We start from the raw sequence: 27,992 nt of genomic DNA on the forward strand, positions 1-27,992 counted from the left end.
GTTGAAAGTAAATGGATGGAGAAAGATATACCATGTTAACATTAACACCAAGAAAGAGTGAGTAGCTATATTAACATCAGACAGAGATGACTTCAAAGCAAGGAAAGTTATCAGGGATAAAGAAGGACATTATATAATAATAAAGGAGCCCATTCTTCCAGAAGACATAACAGTCCTTAAAATGTGTGCATCTAACAACAGAATGTAAAAATACATGAGTCAAAAACTGGTAGAACTGCAAGGAGAAACAAATGGATTCAATATTGTTAGCTGGAAAATTTAACACCCTCCTGTCAAAAATGGACAGATACAGCAGGCAGAAAATCAGTAAGGACATTGTTCAGCTCTGTAACACCATCAATCAGCTATGTATAATGGACATCTATGGACTGCTTCAGCAACAGCAGAAGACACATTGTTCTCAAGCTCACACAGCATATTCAGAAAGATAGACCGCCCTGTGGCCCGGAAAGCACACCTTAACAAATTTAAAATAATAGAAATCATGCAGTGTCTGCTCTCAGACCACAGTGAAATTAAACTAGAAATCAATAACAGAAAGGTAGCTGGAAAGTCCCTAGTTACTTAGAGATTAAACAACACACTTGTAAATAACACATAGATAAAGGAAGAAATCTCAGGGAAAACTTAGAAATACTTGGAACTAAATGAAAATAGAGTGACATCAAAAACATAAACTGTCTAGGATTAAATGCAAGAAAACCTGCAAGGAGATTGGGTGCAGTGGCTCACACTGTAATCCCAACACTTTGGGAAGCCAAGGTGGGAGAATTGCTTGAGGAGTTTGAGACCAGGAGTTTGAGACCAGCCTGGGCAATATACTGAGACTTTTTGTACCCCTCCACAAAAAAAAAAAAAAAAAAAAAAAAAATTTAAAAAATTAGCCAGGCATGGCAGCACACACCTGTAATCCCAGCTACATGGGAGGCTGAGGCAAGGGAATCCCTTGAGCCCAGGAGGCAGAGGTTGCAGTGACCTGAGATTGTGCTGCTGTACTTTCAACCTGGGTGGCAGAAAGAGACCCTGTCTCAAAAAAAGAAAAAAAAACTTGCAGGGAAACACCAATTCATCATTGGTGTAAGGTAAAGACCTTTATACATGAAGGGATACCCCTTATTCATGTAATGAGAGGGTCACTATTGTGAAGAAAATACCACTTTTCCCTAACTAGGTCTGTAGATTTACTGCAAACAAATTAAATATATATATATATTTAATATATAATATATATATTATATAATATATAAATATATATTATAAATATATTTATATATTTTTATTATATATTTATATGTAATATATATTATAATATATTACATATAAATATATATAATATATGTAAAATACATAAATTATATAATATGTAAAAATAATTTAATATTACTTAAAATTTATATTTTATATATTAAATATATAAATTTTGCATATATAATATATATATTATATATTAAATATATGTATATGTAAAATTTTAGGTAGACATTTACAGGCTGATTCTGGTTTTTATATGGATATATAATGGATTAAGGATAGCCAGACACACCCAAAGAATAAGACAAAATGAGAAGACTTGTTGTACTAGATATCAAGTTTAATTAAGATAGTATAGTGCTGTTCTAAGGAAAAGTAAATTAGAAACAGATCTACTTTTGTAGAGACACTTGATTTATAACAAAGGTGGTGATGTATAGTGGTTGGGAAAGGTGTGCTTATTTAATTGTATACACATGTTGAAACAGATAAACACTGACCCATATTTAACTTTGACACATAGAGATTAATTTCAGGTGGATGTTAGTTCTAAATATGATAGGCTTATAGATAATAATATAGTTTATTATCCTTATGACCTTTAAGAATAGGAAAAGATTTGTTTAAAAATACAGAAAAAGCAGCCGGGCGTGGTGTCTCACGTCTGTAATCCCTGTACTTTGGGAGGCCGAGGCAGGCGAATTACTTGAGGCCAGGAGTTTGAGACCAGTCTGGCCAATATGGTAAAACCTTGTCGCTACTAAAAATAGAAAAATCAATCGGGTGGTGGCACGTGCCTGTGCTCCCAGCTACTTGGGAGGCTGAGGCACAAGAATTGCTTTAACCCAAAAGGTGGAGTTTGCACTCCAGCCTGGGTGACAGCAAGACTCACAAAAAAAAAAAAAAAAAGGAGCAAAAGGATTTCTGTATGCTATTGGGAAACTAAATTTGTACAACTACTTTGGGAAACAGTTTGGTTGTTATCTATTACAGAAATTCATGTATGTATGTCCCAAGAGACAAGCAAAAATGTTTATGGCATCATTGTTTGTAGCTTTCCAAAACTGAACTGGCCAAATACCTAGTAACTAGTAGAAGTGGAATGAATAAATTGTGACATATTTATATAGTGGAATACTACACAGTAGTGAGAAATAAATTACTGTTACATGCAACAGCATGAATAAATCTCATAAGTAATGTTCGACAAGAGAAGCTCCACTCAAGAAGTATTCACATTTCATAATTTTATTAAGATAGTGTGGAAACATAGTTGATATTGAGCCATAGTGTTCAGGATAGTGGTTACCTCTTAGGATAGAACAGGTGGTGACTAGCAGGGGAAGACTTTTTACACAGAACGTGGGACCTTCCCTCACTGGCTCTCTCCAGGATTCCCCTCACATTTTCCATTGGTTGTGGTTGCCATATTGCATTTATTTGTCATGTCTTCATAGTCTCCTCTGGTGTATGACAGTTCCTTGTTCTTTCTTTGTCTTTCTTGGACTTGATACTTTTGAAGAGCCTATATTACATGTCAGTTATTTGTGGAATATTCCTCAATTTGGATTTGTTTTTTCTCATGATTAGATTTAATTTGTGCAGATTTTTGGCAATAACATGGTAGAATGATGTAGTTATCTTGTATGAAATCAGGGATACATGATATTGATGCCAACTTTGATTGGTTAGTTATGTGCCATCTATCAGATTTTTTCACTCTAATGTTGCTGATTTCCCCTTTGAAGTTAATAAGAATCTTACTGGGAGAACCTTTGAGATTTTGCAAATACCCTGTTTTTCATCATAGTATTCTACATCAATAATTCTTGCCTGCAATGTTTATCTCTGTGGTGTTTGTCTAATAGTGATTTTCTGTTTCCATCTTTTTTTCCAATATCTATTAACTGGTTTTCTACTCTTAAGGAAGAACTGTCCCCTCTTCCCTATTTATTTATATCAGTATAGACTCATGGATACTTATTTAAATCTATTAGTTTCAATGCTTTACTCTCACTATTTATTTTATTGCTCAAATTATCCCAGATGTAGCCAGTGAGATCCTGCTAGTTGTCTTGTATGTTCCTTCAACATACTCCCATAATTTTTTGATCATTTCCTTATTTTCTGGCATCACAAGATATTCCAGCCTCTAATTATGTTTTTCTTATTCCAGAATCAGAATAAATTATTTTTCCCTGAAGCCCTTGTTTTTTTTTTTTGTTTTTTTTTTTTAATTGGAAGATGGTATTTAGAAATCAAAATTTGGGTCAGATGCAGTGGTTCATGACTGTAATCTCAGCACTTTGAGAGGCCAAGATGGACAGATTGCTTGAGGTCAGGAGTTTGAGACCAGTCTGGGCAACATGGCAAAACCCCGTCTCTACAAAAAACACAAAAATTAGCCAGGCATGGTGGCACACACCTGTGGTCTCAGCTACTCAGGAGACTGAGGTGGAAGGATGGCTTGAGGTTGCAGTGAGCCATTGCACTCCAGCCTTGGCAACCAGAGCAAAACACTGGCTCAAAAAAAAAAAAAAGAAAAGGGCAGGGCATGGTGGTTCACGCCTGTAATCTCAGTACTTTAAGAGGCCAAGGTGGGTGGATCACGAGGGAGGTCAGGAGTTCGACACCAGCCTGACCAACATGGTGAAACCCTGTCTCTACAAAAAATACAAAAATTAGCTGGGCATGGTAGTGCATTCCAGTAATCCCAGCTACTCAGGAGGCTAAGCCAGAAGATTTGCTTAAACCTGGGAGGCGGAGGTTGCAGTGAGCCAAGATCTCATGCCACTGCACTCCAGCCTGGGCAACAGAACGAGACTCCATCTCAGAAAAAGAAAAAAGAGATCAAAATTTGGACACTAAATTTGTTTATTCTACTGGATATCATTATTTGTAGTTCCTCTCATTTCGCAGAGTTGGGAATACATGTGTATGGTTGTCTCCATCTCTGTTATTCTTTCATTACTCCATCCATCCATCCATCCATCCATCCATCCATCCATCCACCCACCTGTCTGTATGTCTATCTCTCTCTACCTATCTACCAATAAACCATGTCCTTACTCAGATATATCTGATTCCAGTCCAACACCACAGGTTTCCTTTGCTTATTTGTCACTTCTTTCTCCTATAGTGAGAAACTTGGCCCTTATTATTCACAGTATATTTATTTAATGTTAGTATACACATAAAATATTAATAGTTCTACATTTGCTAACCCAGACCTTTGTGACCATTTAATATTTCATCTAAATTAGAACGGTTTTGAGAGGGAAAGGGAGCATGTTATTATTATTCAAGAATAATTGGTAGAAACATAGACTTTTAGGCAAACTGGGAAATATGGGCTCCCTGTATATGGTACATATTGTACTAATTTATTATCATTACAGTTTATTTTTGTCTTTTCACTTATCTAGCTTTATAAATTTCCTGTTGAGTGATGCAGAAATTATTCTTGAAAACAATGTGTTGAAAGCTATTAATATGGTGACTAGTAATTAATATCCTTAAGGAAGCATTTTCTGTAATCATAATAGACTGCTTCGGTGAAAATACTGAGTTCCTTTATTGTGAGACGGAACAGAGCAGCATTGCTACTCATTTGTTTTGTCTGGGTTACTTCCGTGAGTTAGAATTGGAATTTCTCAGGTTTCCCTTGAGATTTTATTGCATTTAGTGCTTCAGAATTCTAAGTCTTAAAAAAGAACATTAGTTAAAGAAATACTCATTTAAGCTACTTGTCTGGTACTTAATAACATTTCCCTGTTAAGGTGGACACACGTTTGCAAAATGGATTTGCTCCTGGGATGAAGCTGGAGGTGGCTGTGAGAACAGATCCTGAAACCTATTGGGTTGCTACCATCATCACCACCTGTGAGCAGTTGCTCCTTCTCCGCTATGATGGCTATGGAGAAGATCGGAGAGCAGATTTCTGGTGTGACATCAGGAAAGCTGATCTCTACCCCATTGGGTGGTGTGAGCAGAATAAGAAGACCCTCGAAGCCCCAGAAGGTAATAAAATGCTTCCGATCAAGATGTGACATGAAAAAATAGAAAACGAGAAAATAACAACAAAAGATGTGACGTGATTTACTGTAAGAAAATTTGGATTGTCCACAGTCTTGATGCTTTCAGTCTCTCGAGCATATAGGTTTACCCAACTTTTCTAGGTTAGCATTTTGAGTGAAAATATTTATAAGGAATAATACACATTTCCCTGTCGTTTGAAATTATTTTATTTGCTCCATAAAGCCTCAGGTTTTTATGATGCTCATTGGGAACACCAGCTGCTTGTCATCCTTTCAGACTATGAGGTTCTCTGAGTTTGAGATTTGTAGGTCTGGTTGTTTTTAAGCCTATTGGGCCAGACTGATATGCTGTTGATTTTCTTTTCTGTTTTTATTGTCCTCTCTCCTCATACCCTCAAGCAATATGGTAACTAGGAACTCTTAAAATGAACCAACTCAAGCACCATTTCAGAAGGAGTATAAACCAAATTAAGCAGAAGAGAGACAAAGGCAAAAGAAAGAGAAGGGTAAGACAAATGTGGGGAAAGATAAGAGGACTGCACATCTAAGAAAATACCTGAGTTGGCTGGGCAAGGTGGCTCACATCTGTAATCCCAGAACTTTAGGAGGCTGAGGCCGGTGGATCACCTGAGGTCAGGAGTTTGAGACCAACCTGGCCAACATGGCAAAACCTCATCTCTACTAAAAATACAAAAAAATTTAGCCAGGCATGGTGGACCATGCCTGTAATCCTAGCACTTTTGGAGGCTGAGGCAGGCAGATCACAAGCTCAAGGGATCGAGACCAGCACCAGCCTGGCCAACATGGTGAAACCCTATCTCTACTAAGAATATAAAAATTTACCTGGGTGTGGTGGTGTGCACCTGTAGTCCCAGCTACTTGGGAGGCTGAGGCAGAGAACTCCTTGAACCTGGGAGGCAGAGGTTACAGTGAACCAAGATCATACCACTGTACTCCAGTCTGGGGCACAGAGTGAGACTGTCTCCAAAAAAAAACCCTGACTTTTGGTATTTTTCTTTAATTTCTTACTTTGATATAATTTCAGATTTATCAAAAAGTTATGAAAATCATATGGAAAATTACTGGAGACTTTCTGCCAAGTTTCTCCAAATGTTGATGTTGACATATATTACGTTTACTTTATCTTGTCTCCACTGCTTACATATGTTCTTTTAATTAACCATGTGAGAGTCAGTTTTAGGGATGATGCCTTTTTATTCAAAAATGCTGTGTGTATTTCTAAAAACAAGGTATTCATGTTACAGTAAAATATGAAAATCAGGAAATTAACTCTGCTGCAGATAGTATTGAGTTTAATCTACAGATAGCATTCAGTTAATCTACAGATTATATTTGGTTTTTAAAAAGGAAGCATTGTTTAATAAACATGGTCTTATCTTTATATCACTTTCTAGTATTTTATTTTTGTTTTTTTCAGGCAGGGTCTTGCTATATCACCCAGGCTGGTCTCCAGTTCTTGGGCTTGAGTGATTATCCTGCCTCAACCTCCTGAATACCTGGCACCACAGCATGAGTCATCATGCCTGGCCCTTATTCAGTTTTTACCAGCTGTTCCAATAACATTTAAAATAATTCTGTTCTACTTTATTTTTTTGAGACAGGGTCTCTCTCTGTCACCCAGGCTGGAGTGCAGTGGTGTGATCCTAGCTCACTGTGGCCTTGCACTCCTGTGCTCAAGCAATTCTCCCACCTCAGTCTCGCCCAGTAGCTGCGTCTACAGGTGTGTGTCAGCACAACCAGCTAATTTTTAAACTTTTTTTTTTGGTAGAGACAGCGTTTCACTGTGTTGCCCAGGCCAGTCTTAAACTCCTGGCCTTAAGTATTCCTCCTTCCAAAGTGTTGGGATTACAGGTATGAACCACCACTCTTGGCCCAAAAACTTTTTTTTTTGAGACAGTCTTGCTTTGTCGCCCAGGCTGGAGTGCAGTGGCGCAATCTCAGCTCACTGCAACCTCAGTCTCCCGGGTTCAAGAAATTCTCCTGCCTCAGCCTCCCAAGTAGCTGGGATTATAGGCACCCACCACCCTGCCCAGCCAATTTTTTGCATTTTTACTAGAGACAGGGTTTTGCCATGTTGGCCAGGCTGGACTCAAACTCCTGATCTCAGGTAATCTGCCTGCCTCCGCCTCCCAAAGTACTGGGATTGCAGGCATGAGCCACTGCACCTGGCTAATAACATTTTTTTTAACTAAAGAAAAATCCCAGATCATGCATTACATTCAGTTGTCATGTCTCATAAGTTTCCTATAATATGGAACAGTTCCTCAGGCTTCCGTCTTTCATGACTTGGATATTTCGAAAGGTACAGGCAGGTTTTTCCAATGTTCATTCTATCCTGGTCCCAATAATGTTCACTATGGTCTTTTCTTTTCCTGGTCCAAGATTCCTATCTAGAATCACATTGCATTTAGTTTTAGTGTCTCTGTAGTTTTCTTAACCTTTCTTTATCTTTTTTGAACTTGACATTTTCGAAGAGTACACCCCAGTCATTCTGTCAAATTGCCCACAATATGGGCTGATGCTTCCTTACATTCAGGTTGTTCACTTTTGGTAGGAAAAATGCAAAAGCTGTGCCATTCCAGTGCATGATATCAGAAGATAACATGCTAATGATTTTTCTTATTACTGGTAAAATTAACTTCAAATAGGTTCATATACACCAAGTTTTTCCATTGTAAAGATATTATTTTATGCTTTTTAGTAAGTGTCTTGTTGGAAGATACTTGGAGATTATGAAACTATCCCATTACTTTTCATACTTTCACCCACTATTTTTAGTACCCATTCATAAATTTTATCTGAAACAATTATTATTCCAGTAATTACCAAGTGATGTTTTTAAAAATTTCTTCTACATTTCTTAATTGGCTTTCTACTATAGAAAGAGCTTCCCCCTTTCTACCATTTATATATGCATATGTATATTTAGCTGTGTACACCAGTGTACACTCATAATTCTGATTTTATTTAATGGGTTATAATTCTTTACTGTCATTATTTCTTTTGATGCTAAAACTGTCCTAGAGTTGGTGAGTGGGTACCCCTTCAAGCTGGCTACTGTGTTCTTTTAATATGTCCTTATTATTCTTTGAGCAGTTTCTTATTTTTGGCTCAAGAAGCATTTTCCTGTCTCATCCCTGAAATCATCAGACATTTCCCCAAGAATTCTTTTCTTTTAGTGAAGAATCATATTTAGAAATGAAGATCTGAGTGTTAGGGTTCTGGGATGTCTGTAGGCTTCTCCTTTGTGAAGCTATTTTACTTTGTGAGAAACAATAGAAGAGGGAGCTCTAGAGACCTGAAGCCACCTGGCCTACCATCTCATCCTAAGTATGTAGCAAAATGCATCTCATTTAAATATAAACAACAGAAAAGGGTTTCAGTTAAATCTCATACAAGATTATTATAGTGAAAAAAGAATAGAAACAACCACAGAAGAGGTGAACATTGTGTCAGTTAGAAACATTTCAAAATAAGCTAACAGAAAAGTAGTAATAATAGAAACAGTGAAAAAACTGTAAATTTATAAACATTCAGAAATGAAAGGATTGGAAAAAGGAAGATGTGAAAAGAGAAAAAGTAGAACTTAGGCAAGAACTGGAAATAAAAGAATATTGGAAATGAAGACTAAGTTAAAATGAACACAGGAGTGAATCGGAACCATGGATACTGTCGGAAGAGAAAAGATTTTTTAAAAAGGAAAGAAATTTTAAAAAGCAAACAAAGAAAAAGGACTTGAGAAACACCTTATACAGCTAGGTAAAAATGATTTAACATACCTGAAGTAGAAGCCCTTGAAGAAGAAAACTGAAGCAATGAAACAATAAAATAATATAAACTATAATTTTGGTGAACTTTGTTTGTTGAGACAGTGCAGTGGATTGATCTTGGCTTATTGCAACCTCTGCCTCCCAGGTTTAAGCAGTTCTCCCTCAGCCTCCCGAGTAACTGGGACCACAGGCACACACCACCACACCCAGCTAATTTCTGTATTTTTTTAGTAGAGAGGGGGTCTCACCATGTTGGCCAGGCTGGTCTTAACTCCTGACCTCAAGTGATACGCCTGCCTGAGCCTCCAAAAGTGCTGGGATTACAGGTGTGATCCAGCTACTGTGCTGGATCATAATTCAGGTAAATCTTGCAGAACAAAAGGAGGACTTGTAATACGTACTGAGAGGGATTACTGTGTGTGTAGGAAAGTGAAATGAGGGCAGCTACATCAAAATGTGTTCTAATGAAAGTAATGAACTTTAAAGCAAAAATTAATAGCTTGGCTATTTAGGAAAAAAAAGACCAAGTCTCTTATAAAAAGGAAGGAAAATAGGATTTTAATCAGAGTTATTAATAATGGTTTATGCCAAAGACAATGGAATGTAATATATTTAAGAAATTTAATGAAAGAAAATATGAGACAAGGATTTCATATCTAGCCAAGCCGAACTTCAGATATAACAGCTGTATGCAAACTGTTTTGAACAGGTAAGGAGTCAAGTAATATTGTTTCCATGAGCCCTTCCTAAGGAGTCCACTAGGGAATGAGCTTCAGACAACCAAATTAATGAGGTAATGTTAGCATGTGAAATGGTAGTGAAATGTCAAATGCATGTATAACTATAGAGCTTAAACTAAATGATGGTTGAAAGGGAGACACTATGGTATATAATATTTATATGCCATATACATGCTCTGAAAATGTAGTTACAGTATTACTATAAAAAGTATGGGACAAGAATGAGGAAAATGTGAATAATAGTATAAGCCCACTCATTGTCTTAAAAAAAAAAAACAGCTTTATTGCCATGTAATTTTACTATTTAACTTTTAAGTATTAACTGGGAGTAAAAGGATATTACCTGAAATACTCCAGGAGAGGAAACAAAGGGCTTGTAGTTAACTTCAATATTGTTTATAGAAGCAACAACAACAACAAAGTAGAAAGTAGTCCAAAAATAGGACTAAAAGTGTTATTAAAGGTAATCAGTAGCACAAAAATATGAACCTTTCTATGTGTCAAAAGAGTCTTAGAGAAACTATAGGCCAGGTGCAGTGACTCACGTCTGTAATCCCAGATCTTTGGGAAGCTGAGGCGGGCTAATCACAAGGTCAGGAGATTGAGACCATTCTGGCCAACATGGAGAAACCCCATCTCTACTAAAAATACAAAAAATTAGCTGAGTGTGGTGGCATGCGCCTGTAGTCCTAGCTACTCTGGAGGCTGAGGCAGGAGAATCACTTGAATCTGGGAGGTGGAGGTTGCTGTGAGCTGAGATCACACCACTGGACTCAAGACTGGGCAACAGAGCAAGAACCCATCTCAAAAAAACAGAGAGAGAGAGAAACTGTATGTTTCTACTACAGGGTAGATCACATAGTAAAAAAAAAAAAAAAAAAAAAAACTACATACACACAAATTATGTAACATTTAACAATATGATGAAATTGAGACTGTGCATATTAATAATATCAGTAAGTGTTAATGGACTTACTCTTCTAATAGGAGTAAACAAATAAATTCATTATAAAGCAAAATCCATTCTTGTCCTCATACAGGAGACATACCTAAGCAGAGAGACTCCGAAAGGGTAAAAATAAAAGGTAGACAAAGTTGTACACACACATAACTGCCAATAAAAAAGCTGACAAAGGTACTTTGTAAGAAAAGCAGCTATAGGCAACAATAAACAGAAAGGAGGAGTGCTTACGCACAACCAAGGAGTGGGCTACAGGTTATGTTATTGTATGAAAAATGTGTACAGACTTGAGGAGGAAGAGAGCGGAAGGGTATGATGATACGAATGTATGTGTATGTGAACTTATTTTTTTCAAAATAATCATTTAGAAAAGTTATGGGAAAAGAAGGGAGTAAAATGAAGGAGATAGGGATAGAAGCTAAATTTTATTAAAGTACTTATTTTATTTTGTAGATTTGACTTTTGAACCCTGTAAATGTGTAACTAGAAAGCAAAATTAAATGTTTAGAAAGCAGTTTCTTAAAAACAAAAACAAAATCAATGAAACTTAACTTTGTATGTAGTTTTTGGGATAACCACACAAAGAGGAATTATTTTGGTGACTTTTTTTTTTTTTTTTTTTTGAGATAGAGTTTCGCTCTTGTTACCCAGGCTGGAGTGCAATGGCGCGATCTCGGCTCACCGCAACCTCCGCCTCCTGGGTTCAGGCAATTCTCCTGCCTCAGCCTCCTGAGTAGCTGGGATCGGTGACTTTAAAATATAGTAAAATGTGAAAGTACATCCCCAGTTAGAGATACATACTCTAAGGATAACAATAACAAAAAAATGCAAAGAAAAACTCAACCTATTTTTTTTTTTTTTTTTTGAGACGGAGTTTTGCTCTTGTTACCCAGGCTGGAGTGCAATGGCGCGATCTCGGCTCACCGCAACCTCTGCCTCCTGGGTTCAGGCAATTCTCCTGCCTCAGCCTCCTGAGTAGCTGGGATTACAGGCACGCGCCACCACGCCCAGCTAATTTTTTGTATTTTTAGTAGAGACGGGGTTTCACCATGTTGACCAGGATGGTCTCGATCTCTCGACCTCGTGATCCACCCGCCTTGGCCTCCCAAAGTGCTGGGATTACAGGCTTGAGCCACCGTGCCCGGCCAAACTCAACCTATTTTTAGTGATACTATGGTTGGTGGTAGATTTCATGCTGTTACTTTGAAATAGTTGTTTGTGTATTGTAGGCAAAGCAAATAAATGGTGAAATGTGTAATTGAGAACTAGGATTTTCAGCATGATAGAAAGCAAATAAATAGAGCTTAGATGGATGAGTTAAATAAAAGCACTATCTTTCTGAATTTGTTTTGGAAGTATCGTGATGGAATTTATCCTGAAAAGAAGAAATGCATTAATTCTACACACTGAAAAGGCCAAGAAACAACCCAGTGAAAATGAGCACTCCGGGTCTCTAAACACCATTTTCATGGAAATAAACTGGGGCTTCTTGCAGAAGTAGCTGAGTCTGAGTCCTGCACTGGGGCAGACAATTTCCTAGATGAGCCTGGAACATCTTGTCCTATCAAAAAGCAAAAAAGTTATCCATGGCTCTTTACTAGTGTCATGCCAAAAGGACTTAGAGCCAACCTGAAGAGACTGCCTCTGGTTGAAGAGTGCCAGTAAGGACAACAGCTGTAATGGCTTGAAATGTATTTGTTTTAATATATGACTTCATAGTGAAATTTTGAAACAAAACCCTCATTAGTCACCGTTGGAAGTTGCCTGTGAACCAACTGTTTTATTTTAAAGGGTGTTAAATATAGGGAAAGAGTAAAGACAATCAAGTATATATGTTCGGCCTTCTTTCTGCAAACTCTACCTCAGTGTAATCAAATAGTTGATGAAGAAAAGTTTTTCTTTATAGAAGTTCTTTGGTTAGGAAATTAAGAAGGAATAATAGAATTAGAATATCACCATTTTGAGCCCCTCATGAATCAGTGCATCTATGTAGTGACCATTAAAAGCTGCTAGTGTCACAAAGGGAGAGACAGCCAGACCGTATGTGCCTCTTCATGTTCTTAATGGAAGGGTATCACTTATTCTACTTGTGAAGTATTCTTTTGCCCTCACCACCCTCGCCCCAAAAATCTAACCTGAATTTGATCAAGCCTCTAACTCTGAATGCTGATTTATGGCAAATACAGGGAACAGTAGAACAACTGGTCACAGGGACGCAACCAAGGAAATCAGACTCTAAAAAATATCCCACAGAGGACAAAGGCCAGGTCTCAACAAATGTGCCATAAAAAAAAAGAGAGAGAGTAGGGGCAAGGGAGGGGAGGAAGGAGAAGGAGACATTTGCAATGTGTGCATCTCATTTGGGTCCTGATGTAATCAAACAAATTGACGAAACCATTTATGAGACAATTGGGGAAATTTGAACACAGACTGAATATTTGATATTAAGGAATTATTGTTAATTTTTTTAAAGGTGTGATGATATTGTTACTATGTTATTTTAAGAAAATATTTTCTGGCCAGGTGCAGTGGTTCATGCCTGTAATCCCAGCACTTGGGAGGCTGAGGCAGGCAGATCATGAGATCAGGTGTTCAAGATTAGCCTGGCCAAAATAGTGAAACCCCATCTCTACTAAAAATACAAAAAAATTAGCCATGCTGAGAGGCTGAGGCAGGCAGATCATGAAGTCAGATGTTCAAGACGAGCCTGGCCAAAACAGCGAAACCCCATCTCTACTAAAAATACAAAAAATTAGCTGGGCATAGTGGCGTGTGCCTGTAATCCCATCTACTCAGGAGGCTGAGGCAGGAGAATTGCCTGAACCCAGGAGACGGAGGTTGCGGTGAGCCGAGATTGCGCCATCGCACTCCAGCCTAGGTAACAAGAGCGAAACTCTTTCTCAAAAAAAAAAAAAAAAAAAAGAAAACATTTTCTTTTAGAAATATGTACTGAAATATATATATATGGATGAAATTATATGCTATCTGGAATTGGCTTCTAACTGATCATTGGTTAGGCATGGGTGGAGTGTGAGGGTTTAAGCCAGGAATTGGCAAATTATCTGTAAAGGGCCAGATAGTAAATACTTTAGGCTTTGCTAGTCATACAATCTCTGTCAAAGCTACTAAAAGCCTACCTTTGTAGTGTGAAAGCAGCCATAGACATTATGTAAACAAATGGATATGGCCATGCTCCAGTAAAACTTTATTTACAAAAATAGACAGCAAGCTGGGTTAAGCCCACGGGTTGTAGTTTGTGACTCCTGGTTTCAGTGAAACAGAATGACTATGAGGTGACAGTTGTTGATGCCAGGGCTCACAGGATTCATTAGACCTTTCTTCTTTTTGTATGTTTGAAAATTTCCATCATAAAAAATAAAGTAAGTACCTTTTGGATGAAGTTATAGGAACAGGTAGTTGGGCCTATGCTCTTTGTTTTGTATACAACTGAATAAACTAACCAGAAAGTAGCTCTATCTAGAGAAGCATTTTTGGTTTCATTTTATCTTTTCAAGCTCTCAAAGAAGCAGTATGTTGGACTCTTAGATCTTAAAATGAGAAATAGTTCTAAACTGTCTCCACTGTTTCAGTTTCCTTGCGTTCTGTTGGCTGGCATTTGGAGTAATCAATCATTTATTCCCTTGTCTAGGCATCAGAGATAAAGTATCTGACTGGGATGCATTTCTGCGGCAGACCTTGATAGGAGCATGTAGTCCTCCTGTTCCGCTGCTAGAGGGCGTGAGTATTACCACATGCCACATCGGCATGGAAAACCCATCTGATCTTTCAAAGAATCTTAAAATTGGTTGCTTATTTACCACTCTGAAGCAAATAAACATTATTATTAGAGACATAGGCATAGGTATTGGTAAGTTTAAGCTGACCCTGAGAGGTTGCAAACTGGTGGCTTGCTTAGTGCCTAAATATTTTCTGAATTAATTGCTAACACATAGAAAATCTAATTTCCCAGCTTCTTTTACACAGTTGGAAAATGGGACCTTCTGAGGGCTTTTACTCTGAAACTGAGCAAGGTTTGATTCTACTTCAGGGTAGACATTTGTAACTCCCATACCCGGTGACTGGAGACCTCCCCTGCCCGCTTTTTTTTTTTGCTCAGAAGACATTGGACCTATTGTACTCCTGCCTTCCACATGCTTTCAGCAGTCTTTTTAAATCAGTGTAGCTTTTGAGCTTGTTAGTGAATATAGATCTCTTGATTTTGTGAAGTGGATTTATTGGTTATGACATTTCTGAGTTGTATCTTGCCACTTTCTGTCATATTGGTAAAATTCTTTATGGCATATGTGAAGTGCAGTGTATGAGGGTTCCCATCCCTCTACATCCTTGCCAACACTTGTTATCTTTTTTGTTATACCTGACTTGGTATGAAATGACGTCTCATTTTGATTTACATTTCCCTAATGGCTGTTGATGTTGAGTGTGGTCTTTTGTGCTTATGGGCCATTTCTGTCCCCTTTTTTGGAGACACTTCTTTGCCCATTTTAAAATTGGGTTGTCTTTTTATTATTGAGTTGAATGTATTATTACACATTCTGGATACCAGTACAGATTAGATACATAGTTTGAAAAAATTTTTCTCATTCTGTGGCTTGTCGTTTTATTGTTTGCAGCATAAACATTTTTAATTTTGATGTAATCCAATTTATCTATTTTTTTCTTTTGTTACTTGTGCTTTTTTTTTTTTATCATATCTAAGAAGGCTTTGATTAACTCAAGGTCAAGATTTACTCCTCTATTTTCTTTTTTTTTTTTTTTAATCGCATTTTAGGTTTTGGGGTACATGTGAAGAACATGCAAGATTGTTGCATAGGTACACACATGGCAGTGTGGTTTGCTGTCTTCCGTCCCCTCACCTGTATCTGTCATTTCTCCCCATGTTATCTCTTCCCACCTCCCCACCCCCCCGTCCCTCCCCCGTTTCCCCCCAACGGACCCCAGTGTGTAGTGTTCCCCTCCCTGTGTCCATGTGTTCTCATTGTTCAACACCTGCCTATGAGTGAGAATATACGGTGTTTGATTTTCTGCTCTTGTGTCAGTTTGCTGAGAATGATGGTTTCCAGGTTCATCCATGTCCCTACAAAGGACGTGAACTCATCTTTTTTGATGGCTGCGTAATATTCCATGGTGTATATGTACCACATTTTCCCTATCCAGTCTATCATCGTTGGGCATTTGGGTTAGTTCCAGGTCTTTGCTATCGTAAACAACGCCAAAAGCAAGGGCAACAAAAGCCAAAATAGACAAATGGGACCTAATCAAACTCCACAGCTTCTGCACGGCAAAAGAAACAGTCAGTAGAGTGAATCGGCAACCAACAGAATGGGAAAAAATTTTTGCAGTCTACCCATCTGACAAGGGGTTGATATCCAGAATTTACAAAGAACTAAAGCAGATCTACAAGAAAAAAACAAACAAGCCCATTCAAAAATGGGCGAAGGATATGACCAGATACTTTACAAAAGAAGACATACAGGAGGCCAACAAACATATGAAAAAATGCTCATCATCACTGGTCATCAGAGAAATGCAAATCAAAACCACATTGAGATACCATCTCACACCAGTTAGAATGGCGATCATTAAAAAATCTGGAAACAACAGATGCTGGAGAGGATGTGGAGAAATAGGAACACTTTTACACTGTTGGTGGGAATGTAAATTAATTCAACCATTGTGGAAGACAGTGTGGCGATTCCTCAAGGACCTAAAAATAGAAATCCCATTTGACCCAGCAATCCCATTACTGGGTATATATCCAAAGGATTATAAATCATTCTACTATAAGGACACGTGCACACGAATGTTCATTGCAGCACTGTTTACTCCTCTATTTTCTAAGAGTTGTATGGTTTTAGGCCTTACATTTAGTTCTATGATCCATTCACATTCCGTTTTAAATTTGATTGGTGAATCCTCTATTTCAGACTAGTTTTTGTTTTTTATACTCTGACTCATTTATTTGTGCTTAGCCAGAGCCTGACACATACTAAACACTCAGTAACATTTGAATGAATGAATGGGTAAACTATTCTGCTCTGCATTGACCATGACTCTGCCATGCTGACGTTTACTTTGAATCTCTTCCTCCATTTGTTCATATGTTCTTTTGCATATCTGGATATGTAAGTGTTATAGAGCAGTTTTTACTAGGAAAAAATATAAGGTTGTGTATTAAAAATGGTTAAGTGTTAACTTCATAGTGAATTTCTTTTCTTTATTGTAGTTTTTAATATACTTCTAGATAATGAGAGTTAAACTTTTCCTTTCCATCACTGTAATCAAAAGCTTTTACTGTGTTCATTTGAACATTGTTACGAAATGAACAAAAAAACAGAAACAACTGAAATACCATCTGTAGGTGACGGATAAATAATTGCCCATTTGCAATGCAAAATATCATAAATATAAAATGTGGAAGATTTATATATGCTATTGTAGAAAGATACCTATCATGTACTAAGTGAAAAACAAATCAAAAAACAGTATGCAGTGCTTTCATTTCTGAAAAATAGGAACAGACAGACAGGCAGAGGTGGATATTGACTTGTATGTAGAAGAAGAGTGTATGCCAAAGTATTATTATGGTTCTTTATTTGAGGCAGGATTATAGGGGACTTTGACTTTTGCATAATTGATTTTTTTTTCCTTTAATGATGATGATATTTTGATATTTGTGTGTTTGTTGTTGTTGTTTCTTATGATGGAGTCTCACTCACTCTGTTGCCTAGGCTGGAGTGCAGTGACATGATCTTGGCCACTGGGTTCAAGTGATTCTCCTGTCTCAGCCTCCTGAGTAGCTGGGGCTACAAGTGCCCACCACCATGCCCAGCTAATTTTTGTATTCTTAGTAGAGATGAGGTTTCACCATGTTGGCCAGGCTGGTTTGAACTCCTGACCTCAAGTGATCTGCCCACCTCAGCCTCGCAAAGTGCTGTGAGTACAAGTGTGAGCCACCATGTCTGGCCCATATTTGTTTTATAATAGACAAAGTGATGATGATATTTTTTAAATTCTTACTAAATGAAACTACATGACATAGTCTTAGAGACAGAGATGTGTTAGAGTAATTTTACTGCATTATAGAGAGATTTTCTTTAAGATAAACATTTTCATATCACCTAGAAATAATACTGTAAGAGGCTTGCATGATGGTAGACATTTAATGTCATTGGCTTTTGAATGGGTATAAAATACCAAGGCTGGTTTGAGATCATTTAGAAGTTGGCTTTTCAAAAATATTATGTTAATTTCCCCTACTGAATTGTTTCATTTTTTTAATCCTACAGCTCCGTAATGGGAGGAATCCTTTAGATCTCATTGCTCCAGGATCCAGATTAGAATGTCAGGCTTTCCAGGACTCTTTAAGCACTTGGATTGTTACTGTGGTAGAAAACATCGGGGGAAGGCTGAAGCTGCATTATGAAGGACTTGAAAGTTCTGACAATTATGAACATTGGTTATATTACTTGGATCCGTTTCTTCATCATGTTGGTTGGGCTGCTCAACAGGGATATGAGCTTCAACCCCCTTCAGGTGAGGAGTACTAGAACATTTTTCTTCTGTGACATTAACATGCTATGTTATTAATATCTATGAGACTAAAAAAATATATTCTGCATATTATGAAAACCTTTGTTCTCATAATAGAGGTATTAGAAAGTAGTTTATATGGAGTGGTTAAATAAATGCCTATTTTTCTTGTTTTGTTTTGTTTTGTTTTTCTGGGGTTTGTTTGTTTGAGACAGAGTCTTGCTCTGTTGCCCAGACTGGAGTGCAATGTTGTGATCTTGGCCCACTGCAACCTCCACCCCCTGGGTTCAAGCAATTCTTGTGTCTTAGCTTCCCCAGTAGCTGGGATTACAGGTGCCCACCACCATGCCCGGCTAATTTTTGTATTTTTAGGAGAGACAGAATTTCACCACGTTGGCCAGGCTATTCTAGAAGGCTTGACCTCAAGTGATCCATCCACCTTGGCCTCTGAAAGTACTGGGATTGCAGGCGTGAGCCACCGCACCTAGACAAGTGCCTATTTTTCTTTTGTTTTTATTGCTTTTGTAATTTGCCACACATATTGATATACCTCAGAGACTTCTGTCCCAACCCATACTGACCCTTTACCAAGATAAAGAAAAAATTATTTAGGGAGCATTTAGCTGGGTATATAGAAAATTGGGTCACAGCAAATTGTTGATTAAAAGAAATACCAATAATATTGGTGTTTCAGAAGTTACTGTTTACATCAGTTTGCATTTATTATTATGTGCCCCAATTTGGATGTTATATTACAATTTTATGGATTCCAGCAATCCTTATGATCTTACTGTAGGTATTTTCATAAAACCAAGCTATTCAGGCTCTATATAAAGCAAAGTCCTGAAGTTAAGGTGCAAGTTGCTTGAGTGTAGAGGGATGTAAGTGGAACTTGAACCATTTTCTATTTCCAGTGGAAAGTGACTTTTTTTTATTTACATGAATGCTTTCAAGACAAGTAAAAAGTATAAGTTTTCTCATCATCTAAAGCATGTTAACTTGTTTTATTAAAGCCATCAGACATCTAAAAAGTGAAGCCGAGTGGCAAGAGATTTTGGCTAAAGTGAAAGAGGAAGAGGAAGAGCCATTACCATCTTACTTATTTAAGGTAAAAACCAAGCATGTGATGGATCGGTATTGCTCCCTTTACAGAATGTGAAGCAGCTCAGGGAGGTGAAAGTATAAAGTAGCCCCTGCAATCGGTAAGAATGCTGTGGTGCCTGAAAGAGGAGGAGGGGTTAAGGCTAGACTGATAATCATCCTTGTTTCCTTCCAACAGTTGTCTAGATTTTCTCCCCATGTTCTCCTAAAAGAGTTTGAATCTTTTCTATCCTTAACTACACAGCCCTAACTTATAAAATAAATTTGTTTTTTCCTCCAGGTATTTCTTGTCTTTGAATGTAGAGAGTAGAAGCACTTTGTGTTTTTGTTTTGTTTTTTCCTGGATAGTTTTTTCCAGAGAAGAAAATTATATTGGCTGGTTTTACACATTAAAAAAAAAAAAAAGAAAACTAGGATTTACCAGAAGCTGGACAGTTCTATTAATCACAGTAGGATTCAGCTACAGCTGAGTGTAAAAATTATACAGATCCTATATTTTCATTCCCTTTTGGTGTCTGCATTTCAGGACAAACAAGTTATTGGCATTCATACATTCTCTGTAAACATGAAATTGGAAGCTGTGGACCCCTGGTCTCCTTTTGCGATCTCTCCCGCTACAGTTGTTAAGGTAAAATGGGGATAACGCTGTTGGTAAAAATCCCTGTCAAGGTGACTGGTTTAGGAAATTGGTAGTGTTTTGATCTTTGAGCTGTATTAATCCAACCCATTTTTTCTTTTAAACTATGCAGCTAGCATTACTTCTGTGCACATTTTGTATTTGTTCAGTTTGCTGTGGAGTTTGGTAGCCATAGCCAAAGCAGACTTGGGCCTGGGCACTAGGCTAGTAGGGGGGGTACATTCTTTGGGACAGGCCTAGCTATATATAAGTAAAGGAGATTTAACTCCTTTAGGAGGCCATGGTATCTATAAAGTTGGAGGCAGGAATGTCATCAAGCGTCTAATCAAATCAGAGTTCACTGGAATGAGGAGATGAGTGGGGATCATGCAATCAGTGTTAAAAGTTCTGGCACTGGACTGGCTGTACCATGTATTCCAGATTCAGATTTAATCTTTTGGAAGACTGACAGGAGTAACCACAAGAACTGAGCAGGTTATCAAGGCCCTGCTGAGTCACTACAACAGAGGCATTGGTGAGAGAATTTCAGTTTCCAACTAGAGCAAAAGCACATTTACTGAAAATAGAAGCCGAGTTGGATGTGACTAGAGGAGGAATAGTTGCTTGGATGCTAAATCATCTGACTTACTGAAATTTAAGTTTTCCCTGTCTTAGAAGAAGGTTATTCTCAAAGCAAGGAGGGATTCTGAGCCTGCAAGTGGGATCAGAAGGCCCTATCTAGAGTCTGAAGGGAGGGCTGGGAAGAAATCAGAGGAGATTCATAAAGTTCTCTCTTTGGCATTTGAAACTGGGCTAGGATTTGAAAAACTAATACATAATAGCAAAAGCTTAAACTAAGCTCCTCACTAAGCTTAAACTATATTTTGTTTGGAGCCCACCTACATGGGTTTGGATCCAGGTTTTGCTTCTTCCTTGTTTTGTAATGTAGGGCAAGTTATTTAATCTCTGTTTGAACTTATTCTCCTTATCTGTGAAATGGAGTTGATAATGGTACTTGGGCCAGGTGTGGTGGCTCATGCCTGTGATTCAGCACTTTGGGAGGCTGAGGCAGGAGGATCACTTGAGGCCAGGAGTTTAAGACTGGCCTGGGCAATATAGCAAGACCCCATCTCTACAAAAATAAAAAAAATTAGCTGGGTGTGATGGTGCATGCCTGTTGTCCCGGCTACTCGGTTTCGGCGGGGAGGGGGGTGCTGAAGTGGGAGGATCAGCTGAGCCCAGGAAGTCCGGAATGCAGTGCGTCAGTGAGACACGTTCATGCCACTGCACTCCAGCCTGGGTAACAGAGCAAGACTCTGTTTTAAAAAAAAAAAAAAAAAAAAAAAAAAAGATTATATAATGATACCTCATTAGATTGTTAAGATTAAAACTGAATTGATACATGAAAAGCATTTAATTAAAACAGTAATTAATGTTTTTATATTCTGTAACACAGAGCTAACATTTATGAAATGTTTAGTATTAATACCCAGCATGACCATGAGCTTTTGTAATGTGTTTGGCTGTGCCAAGGAAAAAGCACGCATGTATGTGTGCTTTTGTCTATTTCGTCTATTAATTGCATGTATAGGTTTTTGATGAGAAGTACTTTCTGGTGGAAATGGATGACTTGCGACCTGAGAACCGCACCCGGCGATCCTTTGTGTGCCATGCTGACAGTCCTGGCATCTTCCCCGTGCAGTGGAGTCTGAAGAATGGCCTAAACATCAGCCCCCCTCCAGGTGCACATTTACTCTATTCTGAGTTGTTACTTGAGAGCTTTTCCTTGAAATAAGACATGTCAGATGGCATTCCCTAAATCTTTTGTTCCTCTCCTGATGTCCCAGCCTGTTCCAATGTTTTTAGGGTCTGAGACAAGTATAAGGAAAGATTCCGTATATTTACATATTTGAATGTTATATATACATTGAGCTAAAGAACTGTTAAAGAGAGTATGTTCTATCTATCCTCTGACTTTGATATCTCTGTCCTCATAACCCTCTAGAAGGCCAGGTTCTAACCTGAGTTCTGTGCTGGCTCCTTAGTCCCTTTTATGTCTGTTAGGGGTGGCAAAGGAGTGGGCTTGGATTCACAGTGAGCATTAGGGGGCTGGTTTTTGAGAAGAGGCCATAGACCCAGAGTTAGAAGGTAGATTACTGATTATCTTTAGGTGTCTGGGCCTTATCATGGACAGGACTTTTTAGAGAGATGTTTACGGTAAGGAGTAGGATTCAAACAGTAGGTAGGAAAATAAAAGCTCATTTTCCTGATATTTGCAACTTTGCAAAATAGAGTCTTTGGTCCTTTAATCCACGCTCTTAATTAATGGGTTAGTTGAGCTTCACTGAAATATTTAATATTTTTAAACTTAGAGAATCTAGAAGTGTTAGATGTTTATCTGATTTTTTAATATTAGCAAATCAGATTATTTGACTGGCAGTCTATGTATATGTTATTAGTAGGTTTTCAGGAAAGCATAGCATCACTTTCTAAATCGTGACTGCTGCAACAATGGGCTAGAGCAGGCATCCCCAAACTTTTTACACAGGGGGCCAGTTCACTGTCCCTCAGACTGTTAGAGGGCCGCCACATACTGCGCTCCTCTCACTGACCACCAATGAAAGAGGTGCCCCTTCCTGAAGTGCGGCGGGGGGCCGGATAAATGGCCTCAGGAGGCCGCATGCGGCCCACGGGCCGTAGTTTGGGGACGCCTGGGCTAGAGGTACTCTTTCTCGTTAACAAGGGTCATAAACTCAGAACCTTTTGTCTTTCATTCAGCCTTTATTCATCCAACAAACATTTATGTAATGTTTTCTATAACCCAGGCATTGACCTTGTCCTTGGGGAGAGTGACAAGCTTAGTGAATACAGCCCAGTCCCTTTAAGGAACAAATAGGGGAAATATTAATAGAACTTCCTAGATTCTCCTCCATCAGAGAACACAGCAGATTAGTGCCTGCTTGAAGGGCGTAGTGTGGAACAGCCACAGAAGGAAGTTTTTGCTTTACAGGAAGGCTCTGGATATCCCAAGTTCTTTATTCTGCTTGCCTCCTCTGTGTGAAAAAGAAGAAACAATTGTTAAAAATACTGAAGCTTTCAGTGTTATTATAGACAAGTCAACTGTGTCTTTGTAAACAGAGAGAAGGTAATAGATTACATAACTGAACATGGCAGAAAATGTACTATCAGGAATTGAGGTAGGGGCAAAGGAGAACTTGGTGCCAGTCTCAGGTGGGCAGGGACTGTTAGGCTGTCAGAGGGCATAGACTTGAGTAGCCTATTTTTTTTTCCTGTGAGACATTAAGCTCTCTGGAGGCTGAAAGCAACTCAGGCACAGTAGGCAGTTGGGCCTCACTCAGCTCTTTGCATGCAGATGGTGCTGAGTCAGCAGCAGCTTGGAAATGCTTCCTTCAAGAACCTTAGTAGACTTAAGTGGGGCACTAAGCTTGGTTTTTTCTGAAATAAACACATGATTCAGATTATATAAGCATTGATATTCTGTAATATATGAATCTGAAAATAACAAGAGCATTTGTATCAGTGATATCTGAGACACATTTCAGGAAATAGCTTTATCAAGAAAAAAGTCTGTGTTTGCAGACTAACCAGTACTGTTTGCTGTCTCTTTTCCTTAAGAGCCTAAGTCCCTTTAGAATTGACAGTAAGAGTGGATTTATATATACAAATCAAATCCAGTCATAACTGTCTTAAATAATTTTGGTAAATTACCAGCAACTAATAAAATAGTGTTCAAAATAAATACCTAGTTTGAAATTTGAAAATTTAAAATGATTGAAGTTGTCAAACTAGCAGCATTGGAAGTTGAGTGGACCTTTGGAGAGTGGTGAAGCCAGGCAAGCGTGTACAGTGTGGTGATGTAAATCATTGTTCCTTTGTCCCCACATAGGCTACCCGAGCCAGGACTTTGACTGGGCTGACTACCTCAAACAGTGTGGTGCTGAAGCTGCTCCCCAGAGGTGCTTCCCTCCGGTGAGGACCCCCACGGCCTCATGGCCACTGTCCGGGGCTGCAGGGACTGCTGTGCTTCCCTTGCTTTCTTCCATGGTTACTCCTCTGAAGATAATCATCTTGCTCAACGCACATGAGCACAGTGGTGATTATAATCGCATGGTCCAAAGGAAAATACATTTACTGCTGACGTGAATCAGTTAGTTTGCTAATTAAGTTAGTTTTACAAGTTTATGGTTTTATTTTTTTGTAGCTAAAATCATGTGAATTTGAAAATGTATGATTATTTTTCATGATTCAGTAATAGGAGAAACCGTTGAAATATTAAGTGGAGAAAAACTGTTAAGCTTATTTAAAAATATTTCTTCTCAAAAAAAAAATATTTTTTCTCCTCAAATAATACATGCATGTGGTTTAAAAAGCCATGTAGCAGTAATAGGCTTAGAAGGTAAAAGAACAGTCCCCGTCCTACTCCTTTTCACACTCTTCCTTCCCAGAAGTAACTACTTCCTGTTCTCACTGTAATTCTGGTATTTGTATTTCTTCGTTTTCGAAATAAAATGCCTCTATCCGGAGGTTGCGGTGAGCTGAGATCGCGCCATTGCACTCCAGCCTGGGTAACAAGAGCGAAACTCCGTCTCAAAAAAAAAAAAAAAAGCCTCTATCTTTTCAGTCATTTATTTTAGACATGTTGGTTGGTTTTAATTTTAAAACTTTGACTTTATTAAAACAAATTAAATTCACCCTGTCTTATGGTGCCGAGTCTATTGGTTGTATATTATGATAAATTAGAATTTAGCTTCCTCCTTTAGAGTTATGTTACAATTTTTGGTTAAATATGAAATGAATTTTTACATTATAATATGCATGCAGATATTACTCACAGCTGAATACTGCAGTGTTTTGTTTTCAGGTGGAGTCTTGCTCTCTCACCCAGGCTGGAGTGCAGTGGCGTGATCTCAGCTCACTATAACCTCTGCCTCCTGGGTTCAAGCGATTCTCCTGGCCTCTGCCTTCCAAGTAGCTGGAATTACAGGTGCCCACCACCACACCCTCCTAATTTTCATTTTTATACTAGAGACGAGGTTTCACCATGTTGGCCAGGCTTGTCTGGAACTCCTGACCTCAAGTGATCCACCCGCCTTAGCCTCCCAAAGTGCTGGGATTACAGGTGTGAACCACCACACCTAGCACTACAGTATTTTATGCTTGTTTCTTTTTTTAAAAAAATTATCCTCAATAATGATTGCCTTGTTTTTAATTTACTTAATTTTCTTTTATCTGTTGCTGTTTCTTTTCATACCTCCCAGTAGTCTCACATCAGGAAATTTGTCATTCCTAACACTTTTGTTAAAGAGACATCCCTCTTAGCACCCTCCACTCTCTGTCTCTCTGGATGGATTGCCCTTTAGGCTTGCCGTATAAGGTTTTTTGTTTTTGTTTTTTTTGAGACAGTTTTGCTCTTGTCACCAGGTTGGAGTATGGTGATGCAATCTCGGCTCACTGCAACCTTCACCTTCCAGGTTCAGTCAATTCTCCTGCCTCACCCTCCTGAGTAGCTGGGATTATAGGCGCCCCCCACCATGCCTGGCTAATTTTTGTATTTTTAGTAGAGACGGGGTTTCGCCGTGTTGCTCAGGCTGATCTCAAACTCCTGACCTCAAGTAATCCACCCGCCTCAGCCTCCCAAAGTGCTGGGATTACAAGTATGAGCTGCTGTGCCCAGCCTCACCATGTAGTTTTAATCATGGAAATGCCCTTGTCACCCAGGGAATTGCCCACTCCCCTTTTGTATGATTTGGAGTCCCCTGTTCTGTAGAACTCTCCTGGCTTCTCCTTTCTTGGTTTGCTTCCTTGTTTTGATGGATCCCCATCTCTCAGTAGCTTCTTGTAACAGAGTGCAAGGGAGGTAAATTTTTGTTGACACTATATTTGAAAATGTCTTCACTCCACTAACTTGATTCACAGTTTGGCTCAATGTGGAAGTTATTTTACTTGAGAATTCTGAAAACATTGCTCAGTTGTTTTCTGATTCCTAGTGTTGCTGTCAAGAAGTTAAAAGCTATAAAGCCATTCTTATTTTTGATCTTTTGTAGATGACCTGCTTTCCCCACCCCTGCTCTCTGTAAGGTTGTAGAACCACTTTTCACAGCGATGAACCTTGATGTGAGCCTGTTTTCATCGCTGTGATGGGTTCTCATTGGTCACTTTCTCTCTGGACATTCGTGCCTTTCTGTGTTGGGAAATTTTCTTGAATCACTTCTTTCATTTCCTTCCTTCTGTTTTGTCTCTTTTTTCTTTCTTGAAGTTCTTTTATTTGGTTGTTGGCCCTCTGGATCAAAACCTCTGCTTTTCTTACCTTTTTATCTCCTGTTTTATGTTTCTTAGTCTGTTTGCTTTGTTTTCTGAAAGATTTCCTAAACTTTCTCTTTCAGCCTGCCTTTTGAGTTTTTAATTTTTGACACCATTTTTTAAATTTTCTGGAACTCTGAATAGTTCTTTATTGTTAATGTCATACTATTCTTGCTCTAAGGATGCAATAGTTTTTATTATCTCTCAAAGGATGTTAATTAACACCCCTAATCCATCCCACCCCTCTACCTTTTGGGAAGTTTTCTTCTTGTATAATCACTGCTTTTTCCAAGTTGCTTGTCTAACTTTCATCTTCCTAGGTATCTGGTAATTGTCAGTTGTTGCTATATTTAAGAATGGGTGACTAAAAGGAAAAACTGATTGGAAGTTCTGAGCAGGGAGATGGAACCTGTCAACCTTGAATTTTCCTATAGGGTGGAATCTGGTTGGCCATTTTTTGGAGAAACCTGAATCCATATCATTATGTGTTCCTTCTTGGGGTTATCTTATCACCGTAAGAAGTGTCTTCTAGTCCCCTGTCTGGTGGGTAGAGGCTGAGGGCTGGACCTCTCAGCAATCTATAGGCTAACCACTATTTTTGTCATGACATGCATGCCCTCAGCAGCTCCTTGCGTCCCCTTGCCTAGGCATCTTCTGTTTGACCTTGTCCAGAAGATAAACCTCACCTTCTGTAGGGAAGAGGAAGGGCCGCTTTCACTGATGCATGGAGTCGAGGAGCCAATGGCATGTCCTATATGTTTCTTAAATGTTTTCAACAGATTCTCCTTGTTTTGACTATTTCTCCTCTACCTCCAGTTGCCTAGACCCTGGTTCTTCCAGTTCTTAGCTTTCTTTACTGCCAGCTTAGATTCACCTTTCTTTAACTTAGTTTCCCTGTTCTAAATTTTAACTTATAAAATGTTTTCTCTCCTGTTATATCCATCTTAAGATAGATGTTAAGTTTTTGTCTTCAAAACAGAAGCAAACAAAAAACAACTTTAGTTTTTAAGTTAGATGTCAGAAGAGAAAACACTCAAATGTAAATGTTCAGTTGTCCATTTTGACTCGGATGCTGGATATTTTTCTGTTTTAAATGACCCTTTGCCACTGTTGATAAGCATTCTTTATCCTGAATGCCTTTTATGATACACATACAATTATGAACCAGGCAGTTTGTGGTATGATAGGGTGCTTTATATGAGGGGAAGTGAGTCAATAGTGTTGATAGCCACTTGGTTCAGGACATAGAGCCTTAGAGACTTTATTTCATTGATACCTTGTAATAGTACAGTCAGATAGGAATTCTCAACCTCATCTGACAGGTGAAGACACTGAGGCAAAAAGAGATTTATACAGCTTGAGCAAGGTCCTACAGGTAGCAGTAATGCGGGAATATCTGACCTCAAAGAGCATGCTTCCTGTAACACCAAGAAAGGCAGACATTTTCCTTTTGCTTCATTAAAAAGCAAAACAGTGCAAAATAAATTTATATCTTTGAATTAAACTTAGGGATTAAATACTACTTGGAAAAGGTTTTCTAGCTGAGCACATGAGTTAATACTGTGTTAATTCAGTAAATGGATTTGATTCATTCATTTTCTA

At 38.4% G+C, this 27,992-nt stretch overlaps 1 protein-coding gene across 19 annotated transcripts in view; it reads left to right on the forward strand.

Annotated features, from left to right (window-relative positions):
• Positions 1–27,992, forward strand: part of SFMBT1 (Scm like with four mbt domains 1) — a 158,200-nt gene that overhangs the window by 105,566 nt on the left and 24,642 nt on the right. For all 19 annotated transcript variants that reach the window (XM_074403682.1, XM_074403696.1, XM_074403683.1 and 16 more), the window contains 7 exons: positions 5,052–5,292; positions 14,451–14,539; positions 18,109–18,355; positions 19,366–19,460; positions 19,980–20,081; positions 21,661–21,811; positions 23,977–24,059. In XM_074403682.1, the coding sequence (XP_074259783.1) occupies positions 5,052–5,292; positions 14,451–14,539; positions 18,109–18,355; positions 19,366–19,460; positions 19,980–20,081; positions 21,661–21,811; positions 23,977–24,059 (1,008 nt within the window). The remainder of the gene's footprint in view (positions 1–5,051; positions 5,293–14,450; positions 14,540–18,108; positions 18,356–19,365; positions 19,461–19,979; positions 20,082–21,660; positions 21,812–23,976; positions 24,060–27,992) is intronic.

This window comes from Saimiri boliviensis, chromosome 8 (genome assembly GCF_048565385.1).
Source record: "Saimiri boliviensis isolate mSaiBol1 chromosome 8, mSaiBol1.pri, whole genome shotgun sequence".
Taxonomy (NCBI): Eukaryota; Metazoa; Chordata; class Mammalia; order Primates; family Cebidae; genus Saimiri; species Saimiri boliviensis.